The 19928-nt window shown below is 38.1% G+C and overlaps 2 protein-coding genes across 2 annotated transcripts in view; both read right to left on the bottom strand.

The window, feature by feature from the left end:
* Positions 1-724: 724 nt before the first annotated feature.
* Positions 725-19928, bottom strand: part of LOC123879906 — a 73522-nt gene continuing 54318 nt past the window's right edge. Inside the window, exons 4-9 of the mRNA XM_045927776.1 lie at positions 16775-16883; positions 8066-8148; positions 7652-7788; positions 2725-2905; positions 1848-1999; positions 725-876 (exon numbers count right to left, since the gene is read on the bottom strand). Of these exons, the coding sequence (XP_045783732.1) occupies positions 761-876; positions 1848-1999; positions 2725-2905; positions 7652-7788; positions 8066-8148; positions 16775-16883 (778 nt within the window). The 3' untranslated portion in view covers positions 725-760. The remainder of the gene's footprint in view (positions 877-1847; positions 2000-2724; positions 2906-7651; positions 7789-8065; positions 8149-16774; positions 16884-19928) is intronic.
* On the bottom strand, positions 13178-14822 carry LOC123879920. The gene has a single exon (XM_045927779.1). It carries the CDS (start codon positions 14776-14778, stop codon positions 13780-13782), a length of 999 nt encoding a protein of 332 aa, XP_045783735.1. The 5' UTR covers positions 14779-14822; the 3' UTR covers positions 13178-13779.

Below are 19928 nucleotides of genomic sequence, written 5' to 3' on the forward strand. Positions count from 1 at the left end.
ATATAACGCGATTATTCGACTATCGCAAGTTCGTGCGAATTTTTCTCGTATGAACCCGCAGATTTGTAGGTTTTGTCGAATTATAGTAAACTAGATATGCCCGCGGCTTTAGGTGCGTAGATTAAGTTTTTCTAAAAATCTTTGGTTTGTCGGAATAAAAAGAAGTCTATTTCCGTCCCCGGGATGCAACTGTCCAAATTTCGTCAAAATCGGTTAAACAGATGGGCTCGAAAAGGTAGCAAACAGACAGACACGCAGGCATTTAAATCTAATAGGTTTTAGTGTGGAGTATGGATTAAGCTGGAATTCGATGTTTAATAAGATCATGCAAGAACTCCAGGATCGATTAATAAGGAACTTTTAAAGTATAATAAGTAGTAGACTAAGAGCCCGTGAGGGCCAAACCCACCCAAAGGGTGTATGACAGGCGGTTGCCGCGATATGAAGTGTCTGACAATGCATGTCGTGATATTTTCTAATACTTTTTCGAAGAAAATATAAAAAAATGCTTTGATGAAAGATTTATGAGTAAGCCTTTGTTACCTGTTATCTATAAAAGCCACCATGATCCAAACTTCATAGTCGCTGATCGTTCCTCCCTGTGTTGGGGACAATACGCAGAGGAACTTTCAGCTTTTGTAAAATAACGAGGGTCTGGCCATTACAGGCTCCAAGTCTATAGGTATTGAAGGTCCCTATATAGAGAAATAAAACATTCGGTAAGTATATTCAAATATGAACAATTTATTATTATTATTATCTATATGTCATAGTACATTATGTGTAAAACTATCAACGTCCCGAAAGTAATGGCGATATGCAACGGGGCAGCTGTCCTTGTCCACGCGCCTTGGTGTAGCTCAGCCAGGCTTTCCCCTGGAACAAAAAGTCTAGTCAAGAACAATGTTTTTAACAGAAGCTTAGGCGGTTTAGGATGGGTACATACTCGTAACTTGCAATTAACTTTATTTTATAAAGTATAGCCGATGCCCGCGACTTCGCCCGCGTGGATTTAGGTTTTTCGAAATCCCGTGGGAACTCTTTGATTTTCCGGGATAAAAAGTAGCCTATGTGCTAATCCAGGATATTATCTATCTCCATTCCGAATTTCAGCCAAATCCGTCCAGTGGTTTTTGCGTGAAGAAGTAACAAACACACACACACACACACACACAAACTTTCGCCTTTATAATATTAGTGTGATTTTTGACTATAGAGTCAAAAATAGTTTTGACTGGAATTCCGGTCAAGTCTCTTCGCTGGAATAAATCATCATTAAGATGATGCATAATGCGTCCCTGATGTACATTGTACCTTCCTATATATAGGAATATCTACTGTCTTTGTAGGCTTATATCACTACACACCATTTACATACAGGGCTACAAATTGCTAGTGTAATCCAATACAGCCGTTTAACCCTAGGTGCAATAACAATATACGTTACACGGAGTTATTGACGCAGAAACCCATCAGAAATACATTGGCAACAGCTGAGCAAGGTGTACAGTATCGTGTTACGTAACGAAATTGCCGTAAGACGTTGAACGATCACGTTCACCAGGTATACTGCAGTATCACGTAAAGTCACAGTAAGTAGATAACTACGTAAAGTAAGTTTTAGGTCGCACAAAACTTCTAGTTTGCACGGAAACAGACGAATAAATTTTTACGTAGATTCACTATGTTAAAATCTACATTATTTCTGACAGTGCTTCGCGGAGCACGGAGCTAGCAACATTATAAATAACCTTTTCTGACTACGTAGTATGACGTACGCGTTGGACAGAGTCATCATTTCTGAGACGTGCTATACGGAGCACGGAGTTAGTGGCATTATACTATACCTTTTATAACATGTAGAATGACGTGAGCGGTGGACGGTGCGGACGCAGGGGCACGGGCGACGTTGCATGTGTAGCGGCCCGCGTCATCATTTCTCACACGTGCTACGCGGAGCACGGAGTTAGCGCCGTTTGGACCAAACTCTGTTCTGACACTGTAAAATAAAATAAGTCGTATTAGTAATACTATCCAGTTGAATCTTCATACGTACCTATATATGTAGGTACGTACATAGATTTTGTCTACAGAATCTATTGTGCCAACTGGCCATACATTTTACTGATGTAAAATAAATTTAATACCCTCTATATTGTACTACAGAACAGCAAGAAGCCATAAGCCTTGAAACCTTATGAGTAAGTGATTGATATCACGGTGGGAAGGGTAAAATTTGACTATCTTCAAAGGCTAGACAAGCGCATCCCAACCTAAACTTTATCGCTGCTTTTTTTTCATTATGCAGGATTGAAGTCTACGAGTAAAGTAAACCAATCTTGTATAAAAAATACATAAGTATAATGCCTCGTAGTGTCTTTCTTAATTGAGCTGCTCTTCCCGCCACAACAGCGAAGGCCCGCCTTCCATACAAAGACCTCAAAGTCAAAGTCAAAATCATTTATTCAAAGTAGGTACAATTGTACTCCTTTTGATGGTCGAAATTGTTAAATTTGTACGATATAGTGGTGATAATTAATTACGTAACTTAAAACTAAAGCTACGAGGGTTCCAAACGCGCCCAAGTCTGAGAAGAGCCCACAACAAACTCAGCCGGGTATTCTTTCCTCTCAGTTCGCACTGCAAGGCTTCTGTGCTGCCAATTTCACAAACTTGATCGAACGCTTCAGCACCAATACCACCAAATACGGAGTGATACAATACCTGATTCCGCCTCTAGTTGTGTCATCATTGAGCAGCGCTTCTCGTCTGTACCACAGCAGAGAAGGCCCGCCTTCCATGCGAAGACCCCTGACTTCACACCGCAAGGCTACAGTGCTGCCAAGCTCACATACTTGCTCGGAAACTTCGGCACCAGCACCGTCCACTATACGGACTGATACCTCTGCAAGGAAAAAAAATATGTCTCATTAAAAACACCTAAATAATTAAAATAATGATCCACATGCGAACTCAATTCTTCTATGAGAGTTGATGGCAGATCAATCCATACTAATATTATGAATGCGAAAGTATGTCTGTCTGTCAGTCTGCTAGCTTTTCACGGCCCAACAGTTTAACCGATTTTAATGAAATTTGGTACTGTGTTAGCATACATCCCGGGAAAGGATATAAGCTACTTTTTATCCCGGAAAATCAAAGTAATCAACTTAAGTTCATCATTTTGATGATGAACTTAAGTTTTCGGGTTTATAATATCTAGGTACTATAGTAAAGTTTTTGATGGAACCTTATCATGTTTATCATAAACTCAAGTTTTATGTACTTATTTTAGACCATGTAGATAGGTATTATAAAAGTCAAACTAATACAAAGTGTAAATTAAAAATTTATAACACCCCCGACAAGTGAAGGTTACAGTAAGAACTAGAAAAGAGCTAATAACTTTCAAACGGCTAAACCGATTTTCTTGGATTATAGCTAAGAACACTCTCGACCAAGCCGCCTTTCAAACAAAAAAAAAAAACTAAATTAAAATCGGTTCATTAGTTTAGGAGCTACGATGCCACAGGCAGATACACACGTCAAACTTATAACACCCCTCTTTTTGGGTCGGGGGTTAAAAATTATAGGACCCATTTCAAACATGTACATTCTTCTAAAACATTTATTATTCCGTAAATTTACCCCAAGTGCTTTAGCATCGGGCTCATAAAGCGTTTCATTTCTTTGTTACGCACCGACATCAACTTACTAACAGTTTTATATATTTATATATTAACAACCATCGTCACTTGAAGAAGGCAAAGAATTAATTTTGGCTTTAACGCCAATTGTTTAGTATCCAGAGTGTTTTTTTAGGTTTCCGTACCTCAAAAGGAAAAAGGAACCCTTATGAGATCACTTCGCTGTTTTTCTGTCTGTTTGTCCGTCTGTCGTGTCTGTCAAGGAAACCTATAGGGGAGCTTCCCGTTGACCAAGAATCATGTTTGGCAGGTGGGTAGGTCTTATAGCACAAATAAAGGAATAAATCTGAAAACCATGAATTCCCGACCTCCCACTAATAGGAACACAGCATTTACCACAGCGCCAGGAAGGTTGTCGTCAAGGTGTGAAATAGTTTTCAAATCACAGAGGTGTTCTGTGTTTCAAATGCACTCAGGCTAATACCGTAACCAAAAATACGTGTGTTACCACCATTGTTAGTTTGAGACTTGAAATACTCGTGCCTACGCTATTTGAATTGCCCGCATGAAACCGCGTGCGTGTGCATCCCAAACCAATATTCAGTCTGCTATAAAGCCTTCACCGACTATAGTCTGACTATTGGAGAGAAAACAATTTGTGTACATTCTACACAACCGCAAAAACGCAACTAAAACAATAGATCCAATTTATCTTTGAACAGAGGAACCTAATCAATTTGTTGGCCGATAAATTAATGGTAGAATAGATAGCCATGCCTAAATGGCTATGCATACGGACCACACTACAATTCCCATACATGTCACCGCGGTACAAATGTCGACAGCAATTATAGTCGTGTGTTGGTTTTGTTGCAGCTGCCTGAAGTTTCACTTCCACAAATACAAAATATTAGGAAAGTACTAAGAATTGTACGGTGATCGCGATGTGGTCGGCCATTTACATCCCACATGCTGCAACACGATGGCCAAGTGCGAATTGGCAGACTATTTTATTTTAATATTTTTTATAAGTACTTAAATGTACTGTTTGATTTTCCGGGGTAAAAAGTTGCCTATGTCAATAATAGGGACGTAAGCTCCCTCGGTACCAAATTTCATACAAATTGTTTATGCGGATGGGTTTGTGGGAATCCCGTGGGAACTCTTTGATTTCCCGGGATAAAAAGTCTATGTCGGTATGTGAATCGGTTAAGAGGGCTCTCTCCGTCACTCGTTTCATACAATCGTAGTTCCAATTTCATTTGAATATTAAGCAACCAAAGTCCATGAAATTTTGCAGACATATTCTAGAAACTAATATCTATGTCTGTGGTTTTCCAGATTTCTGTTAAAATATTCGGTTTCAAAGTTACGCGGTCTTAAAAATTTACATACAAATCTTTGAGCCCCTGTAATTTTAAAACTACTTATTTTTAGAAAAATCTAAAACACCACAGACACAGATATTAGTTTCTAGAATATGTTTGCAAAATTTCATGGACTTTGGTTGCTTAATATTCAAATGAAATTGGAACTACGATTGTATGAAACGAGTGGAAACGAGTGACGGAGAGAACCCTGTTAAACTGTTGGGCCGTGAAAAGGGAGCAGACAGACAGAAAGAAAGACAGACACACTTTCGTATTAATAATATTAGTATGGATCGTTAACTTTACACGTGTGGCACATAAAAATACAACTTTTATTTCATACGAAGAGTTCATCAAAAGTTAATAAACATAAAATTGTATGTTTATTAATGCAAAAGTCGCACCGAACGCTGTGGGGCTTTATGACAAAAGTTTCCAAGAGTTGTGGACATTTATTACGCTGTGCCATCAGTATTTTAATGCAAACTATTAAAATTGTTTGTTAATATTTTATGTTTTAAGCGCGAAAAAGGTGTTATTTTTGAGCAAGATAAGAACGCTTGTTTAATTTTAGAGGCTATTTAGGCGGACTAAATGCTCGATTAAAAATGATACTTATTTAACAATATACCTAAACTTATGGTTTTCATGTACACTAGCAGATGCCCGCGACTTCGTCCGCGTGGATCCCGTGGGATTCAAAATCCCATGGGACCTCTTCCTCTAAAAATCCTCTAATGTTACTTTAACAAGTTTTTAAAGTTTTTCCAATATGGACAATTTTTTACTCTTTTGTCGTCAAAAACTTGTATTATCAGGATGTAAAATCGGTCCATTCCGGGCACGTTCGGGACAGCGTCCCATTGACCCACGCGTTACTGATAACAAAGTATGTAGGACTTTCCATTATTATCTTCAGTATGATGCTCGTGATATGAGAATTCAAAAAGAGGCAAATAATATAACCTATTCAGTAGATGCCACAGCAATAAAAAATATGGCTAGGACACCGAAGTCCAACAGCTATACAAATGCAATCAATTTTAAATCACCTATTCTTCCAATCGCCAACATTGGTACTAGGTAACAAGAGTATCAGTGACAATAATATGATACCAATATGATAAATCGATAACGCACATCTATTGTTCATTAACGGAAACGTCCAGAAAAAGAGGATTATATTAGCTAGTCGTATATTCTGCTAGTCACAATAATTTCACTTGCTCAATGTTTTAAGTTCTTTCAATTCAATATTTTTTTTTACAGAATAGCGCTCGGCTGTAATCAAACCAGCTGGTAAGTGATGATGCCTAGAAGATGCCTACTCACTATTGATTTGAATTGAAGGTATATTAAAAGTGGAAGGAAAAACTGTCGCCCGCGCCGGAAAGGCATTCCACATACTAGCGGTTTGAATCAGAAACGAGTTTAGTTTCATTAGTTTCATCCAGTCGGGAAAGTTGAACAGAATCTAAACATGTCCCATTCCAGACACGTGCGGGATTGCGACCCGTCTTCGACCCGAACACCTATTACCGATAGCGAAGTTAGTACTCGTATGTTAAACAAGTCTTTATGGCCTTTACCCATTCAGCTTAATGACCCGTTATATGGCAACTCTGGTTTTGAATGAGTTATCACAACCTTATACAGGTGTTAGCGGTTAAGAGTGCATTCCAAGTTTCATGGTAGTCAAGTGTGAGAGCATGCTATTTCAATACACATTTACGGACAGGATATACGGAGTCGTAACAGATCAGTCTCACTTGGTTACGTAACCCGAGATGTAGCAGGAGCCGCCGGCGGATCCTGATCCAAGAGAGAGCGAGAGAGAGAGAGAGAGGGGGGGGGGGGGGGAGAGAGATAAGAGAAAAAGAGTTTACGCAACAGAAAGAGAGGCATTTCAAAGAATCACCAGAACACACTCAATTGTGGATTTGTGTGGTGTTGCGTGGGGCTTTCTTGGTGGCTGACTGTTCCTGAACGCTAAGCAATGGGAGGGTGGGCTGTGCATGTCGCTTGCTGCATGTTTTACCATATACATTATTTACCTTTTTCAGTGGATTACAGCAAATTAAGGTTTTTATTCCTTGGATATCATGGAATTCCGCAAAGTAACGCCTGCTTCCATACAATAGAGAGGCGTTTGTTAAACTTGTATTGCACTTTAGTGAATGGCACTTTATTGCGTCAGAACAAGAGTACCTACTTAGTTATTTATACAACCATATTTGCGGAGTGAGCCTTCTGTACCAGTATACGTACAGAAGGCTCACTCCGCAGTATATATGATACTATTAAGTACTAGAGGATGCCCGCGACTTCGTCCGCGTGGATTTAGATTTTTATAGATCCCGTGGGAACTCTTTGATTTTTTGGGATAAAAAGTAGCCTATGTCCGTCCCTGGGATATCAGCTAACTCTGTACCAAATTTCGTCAGAATCTGTTACACTATTGGGCCGTGAAAAGGCAGCAGACAGACAGACAGACCGACACACTTTCGCATTTATAATATTAGTATGGATGTATTCTGTGCTCAGGAAAAAGATAAGATCAGCTGTGTGAACGTTGTCAGTCAGTTTGTTTATTTTTTAAATGTACGTATGTAAAGAAGTTTAATGCGGACTTACCAGGTACCCTCAAAGTGACCCGCGCAGTCCTCGGAGGATGAGCGGACAGTTGGCAGTCGTAAAATGCTGCGTCAGACTGCCTCACTTCTTTTATCTGCAGCCTCCAGATGTCTGGCGGTATGAAGCGGGCTGAGTACCTTAATTTAAAAGAAAAAGGTTTTTTTAATACATAGGTATAAGTAATTGACATAAAAATGATATTTCGGTCATGTCAGCGAATATTTAACGAAGGGAGGCTAACCATAAGGTAAGTAATATATTATGCCATATAATATTTCCTGCATAGTTACGTAGAAGCAGTGGCGTTTGAAGTCAAGGTAAGCATTAAATTAACTCGGGACCCCAATAACATAATATGCATCCTGCCTCCGAATCAGCTAGCCACAGTCATGAGCCACTCATAAAAATATTCACCTGTCATCTGCCGTATACTGCTGTGTTCCAGTTGTTAGCAATTCCATCGGTTGCTCGTCGTTTTTCCGACGTACCCACGAAACCTGCGACAAGAAAAACGCTTTTATTTGCCATCTCATGCAGAAAATATATCATTTATAGTTTAATAGCTACTTTGAACAATGAATTGATGAATGTAACATGGCGAGCCATTCTGAGATCGCTATTGGTCTGAGGTACCTACAAAGCAACTAATTCTATGATTAGATAGGTAAGATGTTTAGATCGTAGACCAATAATTTTTTTTTTAATTCAAGAACTACGTATAATTGCCATTATGTTTGCCTGTAGTTTCTCCCGAATGGAATTAGGATTTTTAATCCCGTAGGAACTAGAAAAAGGACACCTACTCTCAGTAATGTAGGTTTTTTTAAGAATCCCATGGGAACTCTTTGATTTTCCGGATTAAAAGTAGCTTATATCCTGTCCCGGGATGTAAGCTACCTATTTACCTTGGCTAGTTGCCGTAGCCAACTGACAAAGTAAGTAACTTGAAAATAATATTGGTGATTACTCATATATGTAACTAGAACGTCTGCCCTTTCGTCTATTTAATGAAAGGAACGAAATCTACACGAAACTTCCCAGCTCTATATCCGATTAAGTTTATAGCTAGTAGTGCGATGAAATATGAGTATTTCCCTGGAGGCAACTCGTCGAGCACTGATGGAAGCGACCTTGCTACATCTTTATAGTTTATACCCTAGTAGGTACATACTAGTTTTTTCCCACAGCTTTGTCCGCCTTTTTCTAGATTATAGGCTACTTATCAAACTTAGCTCAGTATTTAGAGGTCTCGCTACATTACTTATCCTCTTGAAGTTACGCGTTATACAACACCATTCTAGACCAGCCATAAAAATACGTGCAAAATTGTTTCTCGTTTATAAATAACAGTTATTTTTCCAAGTTTCGACTGGCGAAGACTCCGCTGCCTTGGAAATTTTGAAAAATTCTATTAATTATAAAGAAAACCTTTGTGAAAATTTTAAGCTTTCTAGGTTTAAGGGTTTGGGCTGAACGTTGATAAAGTGAATGAAATACACTGACTGACTTATCAACGCTCAGCCCAGACATGAAAGCAATACACATTAAAAATAGGTTATGTGTGGTGTGTGGTCAATCAACAAAAATACTTTTTTTACTCACTATAATTTTTTTTTATAAGAAATTTACATTTATCTGTCGTCGTATTAAAATTATTTGACCGAAAAATGGAAAAGTCGGTAGTGGAAAATTAAAAGTTTTCATTCTTTGACTTTGTGCAATATATCTGTTTTCCGTAGCAGGTAATAAATTCTCATGCAATGTCTGATTTAATTGGATTACATCTACTTCAATTAGCAAGAACATCTGTCGTAGGGTTAGTTATAAATGCTAATTGGCTATCACGAACGATTTGTAGTGCTATAGATCATCGCTGATCTTAATTAGTAGCACTAATTGTAATGCATTCGGTAGATACATGTTGATTACTAATACAGAGTGAGATTTGGAGACTTCTTTGTTCATCGCACTAATATTATAAAGGCAAAAGTTTGTATGTGTGCGTGTGTGTGTGTGTGTGTGTGTGTGTGTGTATGTTTGTTACTCCTTCACGCAAAAACCACTGGACGGATTTGGCTGAAATTCGGAATGGAGATAGATAATACCCTGGATTAGCACATACGCTACTTTTTATCCCGGAAAACCAAAGAGTTCGCACGGGATTTCGAAAAACCTAAATCCACGCGGACGAAGTCGCGGGCGTCAGCTAGTTGATAATATGGTTTCAGCTGCGATTACACCTGTAAGTTTTACTCACGTAAGTAACTTACGTGATTAATTGACTACATTTGACAACTTTACCTACTTATAATATACACACGTTAGGCCGCGATTATACCTGTAGGTATTACTCATGCTTACAATTAACCTGATTAACTTAAGGCATACTAATGTAAACTTTCTTATAAGAAAATTTCTATTTACGTGAGTAAAACTTATAGATGTATTCGCGGCCTTCGAACAAAATATGTCCACTAGCAATAAAACTTTTTATTATTATTATTCAATTGTAATCAACAGCGTTATACAACATAATTATTATAATAAATCTTAGTTAAACTTAAGGCCACAAGAGATTACCTTCTTAAAATTAATTGACAAGTATTTTAACAGAGTATACAATAATATAAAGAAAAACAATAAAAACAAAGAGATGTACAAAAATTAAAACTGTGTGTGTGTGTGTGTGTGTGTGTGTGTGTGTGTGTATGTGTGTGTGTGTGTGTGCGTGCGTGTGTGTGTGTGTGTGTGTGTGTGTGTGTGTGTGTGTGCGTGTGTGTGGTGTATATGATTGTGCGTGAGTGTGTGCATGTTTAGTTGTTAACTATTTTTTTTTTTTTTTTTGCGAAGATGGAATTCCTTTTTTAATTTATTTTTTGTCAGGTGAAATAAGTCGAACTCAGCATACTGCTTATTATAAGTGCGTGCCAGGCGCGGAATTATAGAATTTTGACCATAATTTGTGTTGGATTTGGGAACATACAGAAGGCGCGTGTGGCGTGTTCGTAGAGATCGTGCACTAAATGAAAAGGCTGACAACAGGCTAGGACAGTCGATCGAGCCAGTCAAAATAGCCTGCAGTAATAGCATATCCAGCTGTTCTCTTCTTTGTTCTAGCGAGTCGATACTGTAATACGAACACGCTTCCTCATAACTATTGAATTTTTTAAAATCTTTAAAAGCTAGGAATTTCACAAACTGCCTCTGTATGCTTTCAAGCCTTTGGATATATATTATGTATTGGGGCGACCAAATACTACACGCATATTCAAGAATACTCCTGACATACGCAAAGTAAAGTGATTTAATGCAATCCACATTACTAAAATACCGAGTTACCCGTTTGATGAAACCCAGTTGTTTGTAGGCTCTATTAGCTACATTATCAATATGGTCAGTCATTGAAAGTTTTGCATCAATTTGGATACCCAGATCTCTAACGGTGGTCACTTTGGGTATACTTGTCCCATTGATTCTGTAATCGAATTCAAGTGTATTAATTTTACGAGTCAGAGTTATATGGTGGCACTTTTTAACATTAACTGTGATTCTGTTCCTCGCATAGTAATCTGTCAAAGCATTAAGGTCTTGCTGTAACTTGTGGCAATCTTCAATGGAACGTATTTTAACAAACACTTTTTTATCGTCCGCAAACATTAGGTATCGCGCATGTTGGAAGCAGCTTCCAATGTCAAATATATAGGCGTTATATAAAAGAGGGCCTAAAATGGACCCCTGGGGTACTCCTGAGGGTATCATCACGAAGTTACTTCTAGCACTACCCGTCACGACTGCTTGCATACGCTTTTTAATGTATGAAGTAAACCACCGGAGCAGGCTCCCATTTATTCCAAGCACGCTTAGTTTTTGAAGTAGGGATAACGTGATCTACGCGGTCGAATGCTTTTTCGAAGTCTGTGTAGACCACATCCACTTGATATCTCTCATCCATGCTTTGTAGTACATAATCCGTGAAAACAGCTAAATTTGTAACGGTAGAACGGCTCTTCATGAAACCGTGCTGCTCGTAGGGAATAGACCTAGTTATAATGGGACATATATGTCTGTAGACAACTCTTTCAAATATTTTACTCATCACGTTTAGGATTGAAATGGGCCGATAATTTTCTATTTGGGTTTTTGATCCGCTTTTATGTATAGGTACTATAAGTGCTTCTTTCCATATATCTGGGAAATCGCCAAATACATTAATGGACAGGTTAAAAATTATGGAGAGTGGCAGTGCTAAATTGTTAGCACACTTAGTTAGAAAGACGGGTGGGATGCCATCACTACCCGCTCCCTTATTAGTTTTTAAATTTTTCAGTAGTTTACAAACTTCATCTTCACTCACAATAATTTTGCAAATGGTTTCGTTATGGTTTAAATTTAGAGAACTTGTTACATCGTACGAGCTCGCCGGTTTTACGAAGACACTCTCAAAATATTGGCTGAATCCATTACAAGCTGAAGTTTCGTCTGTGTATGTAGTATTTCCAAGAGTGAGCTTGGTGGGATATCCTTGATCACTTTTTCTTAGGGACTTTGTATAAGAGAATAGAAGTTTAGGATCTTTGCGGATGTAGCATTGCATACGCTGAGTGTAAGAGGTATGGCATTGTCTCTGTACAAGTTTTTGGCGGGCCCTGAGTATAACAAACTCGTCGTAATCGCGAGGGTTTCTACTTTCTTTCCATTGCTTGTGCTTCTGTAGTTTTTCTTTCACTATATGAGTTAAAGACCTAGAGTACCATACAGGGAAATTAGATTTATATTTAACTTTGAGTGGCACAAATTTATTTATGGCATCGTTTAGAATGGCGTAGAAAATATTTGTTGTCTCATTAATGGAGTCAGCTACTAGCAGCTCATGCCAGTTAATTCCTGAAAGGTATTCGTTTATTTTTACGTAGTCTCCTTTATAGAAATTAGGTCTTTTCACGGGTTTGTGTCGAGTATTACGGATAAATAGATTCGAGAGATTAAATTCTAGACATGGATGGTATACGTCTTCTGCGACGAGGGGATTAATGCCGCGGTGAACAACAAAATCAATGTTGCTAAACAAGAGGTCTAAAGTGTTACCCTTACTGTTAAGGATAGTGTTATGTTGTGCCAAGCCAGAGAGATTACATATGTCCAAAATTTTTATAAAAGAATTCTGTAGTTCCACTGAGCCACGTTTTTGTACTGTGGGGCCGGTATCAGTCCACGTAACATTCGGTAAGTTAAAATCGCCAGCTAAGATAAAATAGTCATTGGGGTGAGTTGCCAGAACTTCTGCCAGACGGTAAGAGACTGACTCGAGTCGAATAGGTAACTCTGAGTCTGGTGGTGCGTATATTAATCCAATATGAAGGTTGCGGTGCCCTGGAATTTTGAGTGAGTCAGCTGGTATAGTTGCCCACAAGGATTCGACGCCGGGACAGATCCACTCACGTTGATGTTGGATATGTAGCTTCTTTGACGCACATAATAGAACTCCCCCACCCATATTTTTAGCAGATGTTTCCTGGTTTCGGTCACATCGTAAGATGTCATATCTATTGTCACAGATCTCACTGTCATAGATACCGTTAGTGAGCCATGATTCTGTAATTAAAATTAAGTCATAATCGTGGTTTAGTATGTTTTGTCTAAATTCATTCGTTTTAGTGCGTAGACCACGCACATTTTGGTATAGTATTTCTATTGTATTAGCGCCCTTGAATGTGCAATAAGTACCAAAATATAGAAAAGTAATATATGTAAATACCAAGGCAGTATTGTGAGTAATGTAAGACAGGCTGAATTGTTCGGATATATAAGGTAACATTTGCTTGAAGATCGAGACGGAATAATTCTGACGTTTATTTTAAAAGTGACGTGGGTGTGGTAACAATGTTGTATGATATTTGATTTGTGAATTCGGGAGCGAGTTGGATAAGGAATATATTTTGTGTGTGGTTTAATAAAGTGTGTATGTGTTGAGTGTTCGATGCAAGTGTTAGTGTTTAGAGTATGATTAAGATGTCGCTTATTATGCTGTGGAGTTTTACAAAAGGCGCTAGTAATCTTGAGTAAAGACAGAATAAGAATAATTGAAATAACTGTTAAAAGATAACACAATAATATTTTAATGTTCAAAGTCACTTTATCTTGGCTAAATCCTTTTCGAAACGAATGTGCAGTGCCGGCGATTCTTCGTTTTTTCTTAAAAAAATGTTACAATTCCTAACCCAGACAAACTTGTACGCTTTCTCTTTTGCTAAATTTTTAGTTGACTTTAACAGCTGTTTGTTCTCAGGGGTTAGGTGTTCATTTACGAAAAATTTTTTCTCAGTTCCACCGATGCCTATATCTCTGGTGCAGATGCCCTTTTTGTTTTTCAGGCCTGAGAGTATTTTATCTTTAGATAGACGGTCGGCTAGCTTGACTACAATAGGTTTGGGCCTGCCAGCTATGACTTTTTGAGGCTGGACGCGATGTGCAAAGTCAACATCCCCACGGTTGAGCTCGACGCCAGCGTATTCAGCAATGCTCAGTACTAAATCGACAGGCGATTCACTGCTGGTTTGTGGCAACCCTACAATTTCCAAATTATTCATTCTCGCCTGTTGCTGCTGTCTATTAAACTGTGCACGCAGTTCCGACACTTGATCCTCGGACACACTGATACGTTCCAGCAGCGCGCATACGTCACTCTTAAGATGGTCATTTTCCAACTGAAGTTGACTATAGGAAGTCTGCAATTGAGAAAATTGTGAAGATAACGATGTTATTTCGTTTTTCAATTCGGTGAAGATAGTGGTTTTTAATTCCTCGATTATTTCGCATTTAATCGATTGCAGCTTTGCGTCTAGAAAGTGTTCAAGTCGACTAACAATTAAGTTTGGGTCATTATAAGTCGGGGCTACGGGGACATCGCGTTCAGACTCCGAAATATCGGAATCGGCGGCTACAGTTCGCACAGTTTTGCTAGTTTTCTCTACTCGCACGGGTGTATTGCTGTTATCTCCACCTTTTCGCTCAGTCGCCACGCAACTAGGGCACTTCCATTGCATTCGTGCAGATGTTGTATCGCCAGTAAATCGGACACATTCAGAATGATACATGAAGTTACAAATGATACATTTTATGCGTTTCATCGTCACAGTAATGTGTGCCTGGCATGCTTCGCAAGTTCCAACCATTGTAAATGTTTGCAAATTAAGAAGAAATATAACTTGAAAAAAGTCCAATCTCCGCGGCGAGTCTCGAACCGGGTCCTCTTTGGAGCGAGTCGGCGTAGTTACCAACTGGCCACGGAAACGTGTTATTGAAGCGACGAACTAATAGACGCCTATTGGATTCTGAACGATAAAGCGTGCCGCGTGACACTGACAGCGTTCGCAGATCATTAATTTATAGGTACCGACATTTGTAAATTAATGATATTATTAGTCATTGAATCGAGAAGTTATTACACTGATTTTAGCACTTTTGCAAGCGAATTCGATTGAAAATTATTTATCACCACACTGTAAAAATAGTTAGCTTTGTACACTTAACACTTTTATTGTAATTATAGCAGTAAGTACGATGTTTTACAATTTTAAATATAGGAGCTATCGATATACGTCTACTCTGTTAAACGTCAAACGTCACAACTTGCTGAAGTTAGCCTGGCAATTCAATTGCACTGGGAGATCAAAAGCTATAATATCGCGATAAAAAATGTTTGTCAAAAACTGGGTTGGACATTCATTTTCTACTATGACTTCAACTATAATTTCTCAACTGCAGCTACCTATGCATAAATATAAGGATGCCCAAGCTGCTAAAATTAAAAACTAATCGAGTGTATGGTTCCGTAGCCATGAATACGTGATGCGCAGACACACAGACAGACGAATAGACGGACTGGACGAAATTTTAATGGCTCCCTATTTAACTAGGAAACTTTTAAAGTCTTTTATCCATAAAAATTGGTACTTACGCTTTAGGCTGAAAAAAAAGAAAGCAGTGTCTCGCAATTTGTGAAAATTACCACCACCACCAAAGGGATTCAATAATAGGGTCCCATTTGCACTCTACGCTTACCGAACCCTGAAAACCTAAAACCATCCAGGCGAAGATGCTAGAGCTGATAATATTATGATGTGTGCGATTAACTTACATACATACTAGAGAATGCCCGCGACTTCGTCCGCGTGGATTTAGGTTTTTAAAGATCCCGTGGGAACTGTTTGATTTTCCGGGATAAAAGTTGCCTATGTCAATTAGAGGGACGCAAGCTACCTCGGTACCAAATTTCATACAAATCTGTTAAGCGGATGGGTATTTGGGAATCCCGTGGGAACTCTTTGATATTCCGGGATAAAAATAGCCTATGTCCGTCCCCGGGATATAAGCTAACCCTGTACCAAATTTCGTCAGAATCGGTTAAACTGTTGGGCCGTGAAAAGGTAGCAGACAGACAGACAGACAGACACACTTTCGCATTTATAATATTAAGTATGGAGTATGGAATAATTTGAGTATTTACATAATCATCGAGTATTGTATTAGTCTATTAGTGTATTAATTAAGTACGTGGTAATTAATTACATTGGGCCTGGTTCAGAATGTTAACGAAAATATGGATAGGAATGTAATTTCATATTTATACAATTATTTCGGGAATTTGAAATGCGTCAAAATATCTACATTTTAATTTATTTATGTTTCATGTTACGTTAAGGTTTACGGTAAGATTTGATTGCCGGTAATACACATTATTGAACAAATTGTTTGCTTTAACGAGACATTCAAATCAATATCCTAGGGTCGAACACGCTTGCCTAGAAAATGCCTATTGAATATTGTAAGTATGTACTTAGAAGAGAGACTATGATACCTGCAATTTCGTCCGCATCGATTTATTATCTAGGCTTTCTAAATATACTGTGGGAACTGTGATTTTTGAAGTAGCCTATTTCCGTCTCCGAGATGCAAGCTATCTACCAAGTTCCGTCAGAATCGGTTAAACGGATGGGATGTGAAAATGTAACAGATAGCCAGACAGACACACTTTCGGATTTAGATATAATATTAGTATGGATTTTGATATGAGCTAGTGAAAGTATAAAATGTGCGGTAATGATGGTGGAACATACTTATTACCAGTTTATCGTGCAGCGCGTCCACCTTGCAGTCCAGGAGTGCTGTGGAGCCCACCAACGCCTCGATCTCCGGACCCGCTGCCACGTATATGCTGTTGCCGGTACCAACTCTATGAAAAAAGAAAAATCACTAGAAACAAGATAAGTTGAAAACTAAAACCCGACTGCGATCGTCTTAACAGGGCTCTCTCCGTCACTCGCTTCATACAATCGTAGTTCCAATTTCATTTGAATATTAAGCAACCAAAGTCCATGAAATTTTGCAGACATATTCTAGAAACTAATATCTGTGTCTGTGGTGTTTTAGATTTTTCTAAAAATATGTAGTTTTAAAATTACAGGGGCTTAAAGATTTGTATGTAAATTTTTAAGACCGCGTAACTTTGAAACCGAATATTTTAACAGAAATCTGGAAAACCACAGACATAGATATTAGTTTCTAGAATATGTCTGCAAAATTTCATAGACTTTGGTTGCTTAATATTCAAATGAAATTGGAACTACGTCTGTATGAAGCAAGTGACGGAGAGACCCCTCTTAATAACCGCTAAAATATTATAGTAAAATTGTTTGTCTGTCGCTTGGTATATTTTAATGCTGTAGTACACTTATATTCATGAACTCTGAATTTTCTCCTCTTTCATTTGACATCCCACTCGATACAGTAGCAAAAAAAAGTTTCAGAGACCCCCAATTTTTTCGATGCAACATCCGTCAGGTCTATTTTTTCGTATAAAATGTAGTCTATGTCACCCGGGCTTTTACAACGAATCAATTGACACCTCATTCATCTAAATCGGCCCAGTAGTTTAGGCGCTACGGTGGAACACACAGAATCTGGATTCAAACATACATACATACATACCTACCTAGACTGCTAAAATCACATCCCTTCCTTTTGTCTTTGCCACAGTCGGGTAAAAAATAATAATCAAACTAAGAGCCTTGACATCTCATTTTTGTTGTCGGTTGATAAAAATATAATTAAAGAAATGAGACTTGAGCAAAGTTTTGGATATCTGTAGACTATGCTAGGAAGACTATAATGGAAGCACCTGGTGCTTCCCTATGGTGAGAGCACTTGTTATTGTGGTTGAATTGAGTGGATTTTCTGTTACCTCTGTATTACGTGTCGCTTCCACCAAATGTGGTAGCTGCGCGGTTTTCCCCTCTGTACTAATTTACTAGGGTGGTTATTCCCTTCGGTACTAATTTACTTCCAAACAAACTGAAGTCAACATTAGATTTATTGATTCAATCTGAACCCAAAACTAAGTTCGTAAACAATGAAGTACGGAAAGCAAACAGAATAATTAATGCAAATTCTCAACAACTAGGTAAGTGCGAGTATTACTTGAGTGGTGCAAATCAAATTATCCTCAGAATTTGTATTCGACTATTGTAAGCGAACAAGGTTCATGTAAATAGTGAGCTATGGAATATTATATTGCCTTTGGTCCAATGGAGTAAGTAGAGTTTTTTAACAGCTTAAACTTAGCTTTATGCACTTTGACATACGGTTGAAATTGGTATACTGGAAACAAAATACGAAGAAGCCTTGAAGATTCAAATAGGACGCCGCCACCGCAATGGTTAAGAAAATAAAGCTCATTTGGAGTTGTTACCAAAAAAGACACGGCATCTCAGCACCACTAGGTACCTACTCTACAGGTTAGCGTTGCTCCTAAGACACGATTGATCGTATTTCAGTACTGAAATTGCGCCGTAGAAGAAGATCCTCTTCTACTAATAATTTTATTCTTTGTCATATAGCACTTGGTTCCATAGACTAAGTATAAGTCTCTATCGTCGTCGTCTCAACTGAATGTTGTCCACCGCTGGACATTAGCACATTTTACGACGTAAATTAGCCTTTTATAAGGATCCACGATCTTGGGCCAAACCACGATCTTGGGCCTCTTGTGTGGTAATAAGTTGAACTCAAATTCACATTGTCATTTAGCTATATATAGACTTATATATTACTTCGTATCAATGCATTTAGTACAATTTTCTTTCCTCCATCTACGATGATTGATATAGAATTGAAATTATCAATCAAAATATACGTGCCTAGTGAACCAGCCTGGCTTCGCATTCGGGTAGCTTATTACAATTTTGTAGGGATCTCTAATTTTTTTGAGAATTTTGCCTATTTCACTCAGGAAAAATGTACTTTTCAGTTGGAGAAAGAATTTTCTAAATCGATTCAAAGTTTCACAGATTACTTCTTACAAACAAATTTATAAACTTTACCTATTTATAACATTAGCAGGTAATAAGATATTCAAGGACCCTGAAATATAAATATCAGGAGGTTTTCAGGTGAAAGAAAAATAACTTTAAATGAATGAAAAATTAGCTTTTTTATTATAGCTATACTTTAGGTAAAGTTTAAAAGAGGTTAAAATTGAATGTTTGACAAGTGTAAATTAAAAATTTTCAACACCCCCGACAAATCATTTTCAAATAAATAATTATGTATATCTAGGCAACGTCCATCTTGACAGCTTGACATTTGCACTTGAATATTATGAACCTAAGGGTTATCTAACCTTCTTTTCTACAAGAAAACTAGAAAATAGCTGATAACTTTTAAACGGCTGAACCAATTTTTTTGGATTATAGCTAAGAACACTCTCGATCAAGCCACCTTTCAAACAAAAAAAACTAAATTAAAATCGGTTCATTCGTTTAGGCGCTACGATGCCACAGACAGATACACAGATACACAGATACACAGATACACAGACACACAGATACACAGATACACAGATACACAGATACACAGATACACACGTCAAACTTATAACACCCCTCTTTTTGGGTCGGGGGTTAAAAAATCATTTCAAAGACAGCTTCGTTTTTAGCATAAACCCTCCTGACCCTGTGACAACTCGAGTGATAAAAACCCTCCCTTCCCTTTACACACTCCACCCTTTCTATTCCATTTTACAAAGGCATTCCTGTAGTTTACATGTTTATACAAGCTACAATCCCCTACGGAAATGCGAAGAATTGCTCTACTGATTGAGAAACTGACAAGCTAAGTAACTGACACACTGACATACTGACTTACTAATGGACAGAATGACTGACAAAATGAAAAAAGAAAAGAGCTATAAGTAATGTAAGTTTATTGAAGCACTTCAGAA

The sequence above is a fragment of the Maniola jurtina genome, chromosome 3 (assembly GCF_905333055.1).
Source record: "Maniola jurtina chromosome 3, ilManJurt1.1, whole genome shotgun sequence".
Classification (NCBI taxonomy): Eukaryota; Metazoa; Arthropoda; class Insecta; order Lepidoptera; family Nymphalidae; genus Maniola; species Maniola jurtina.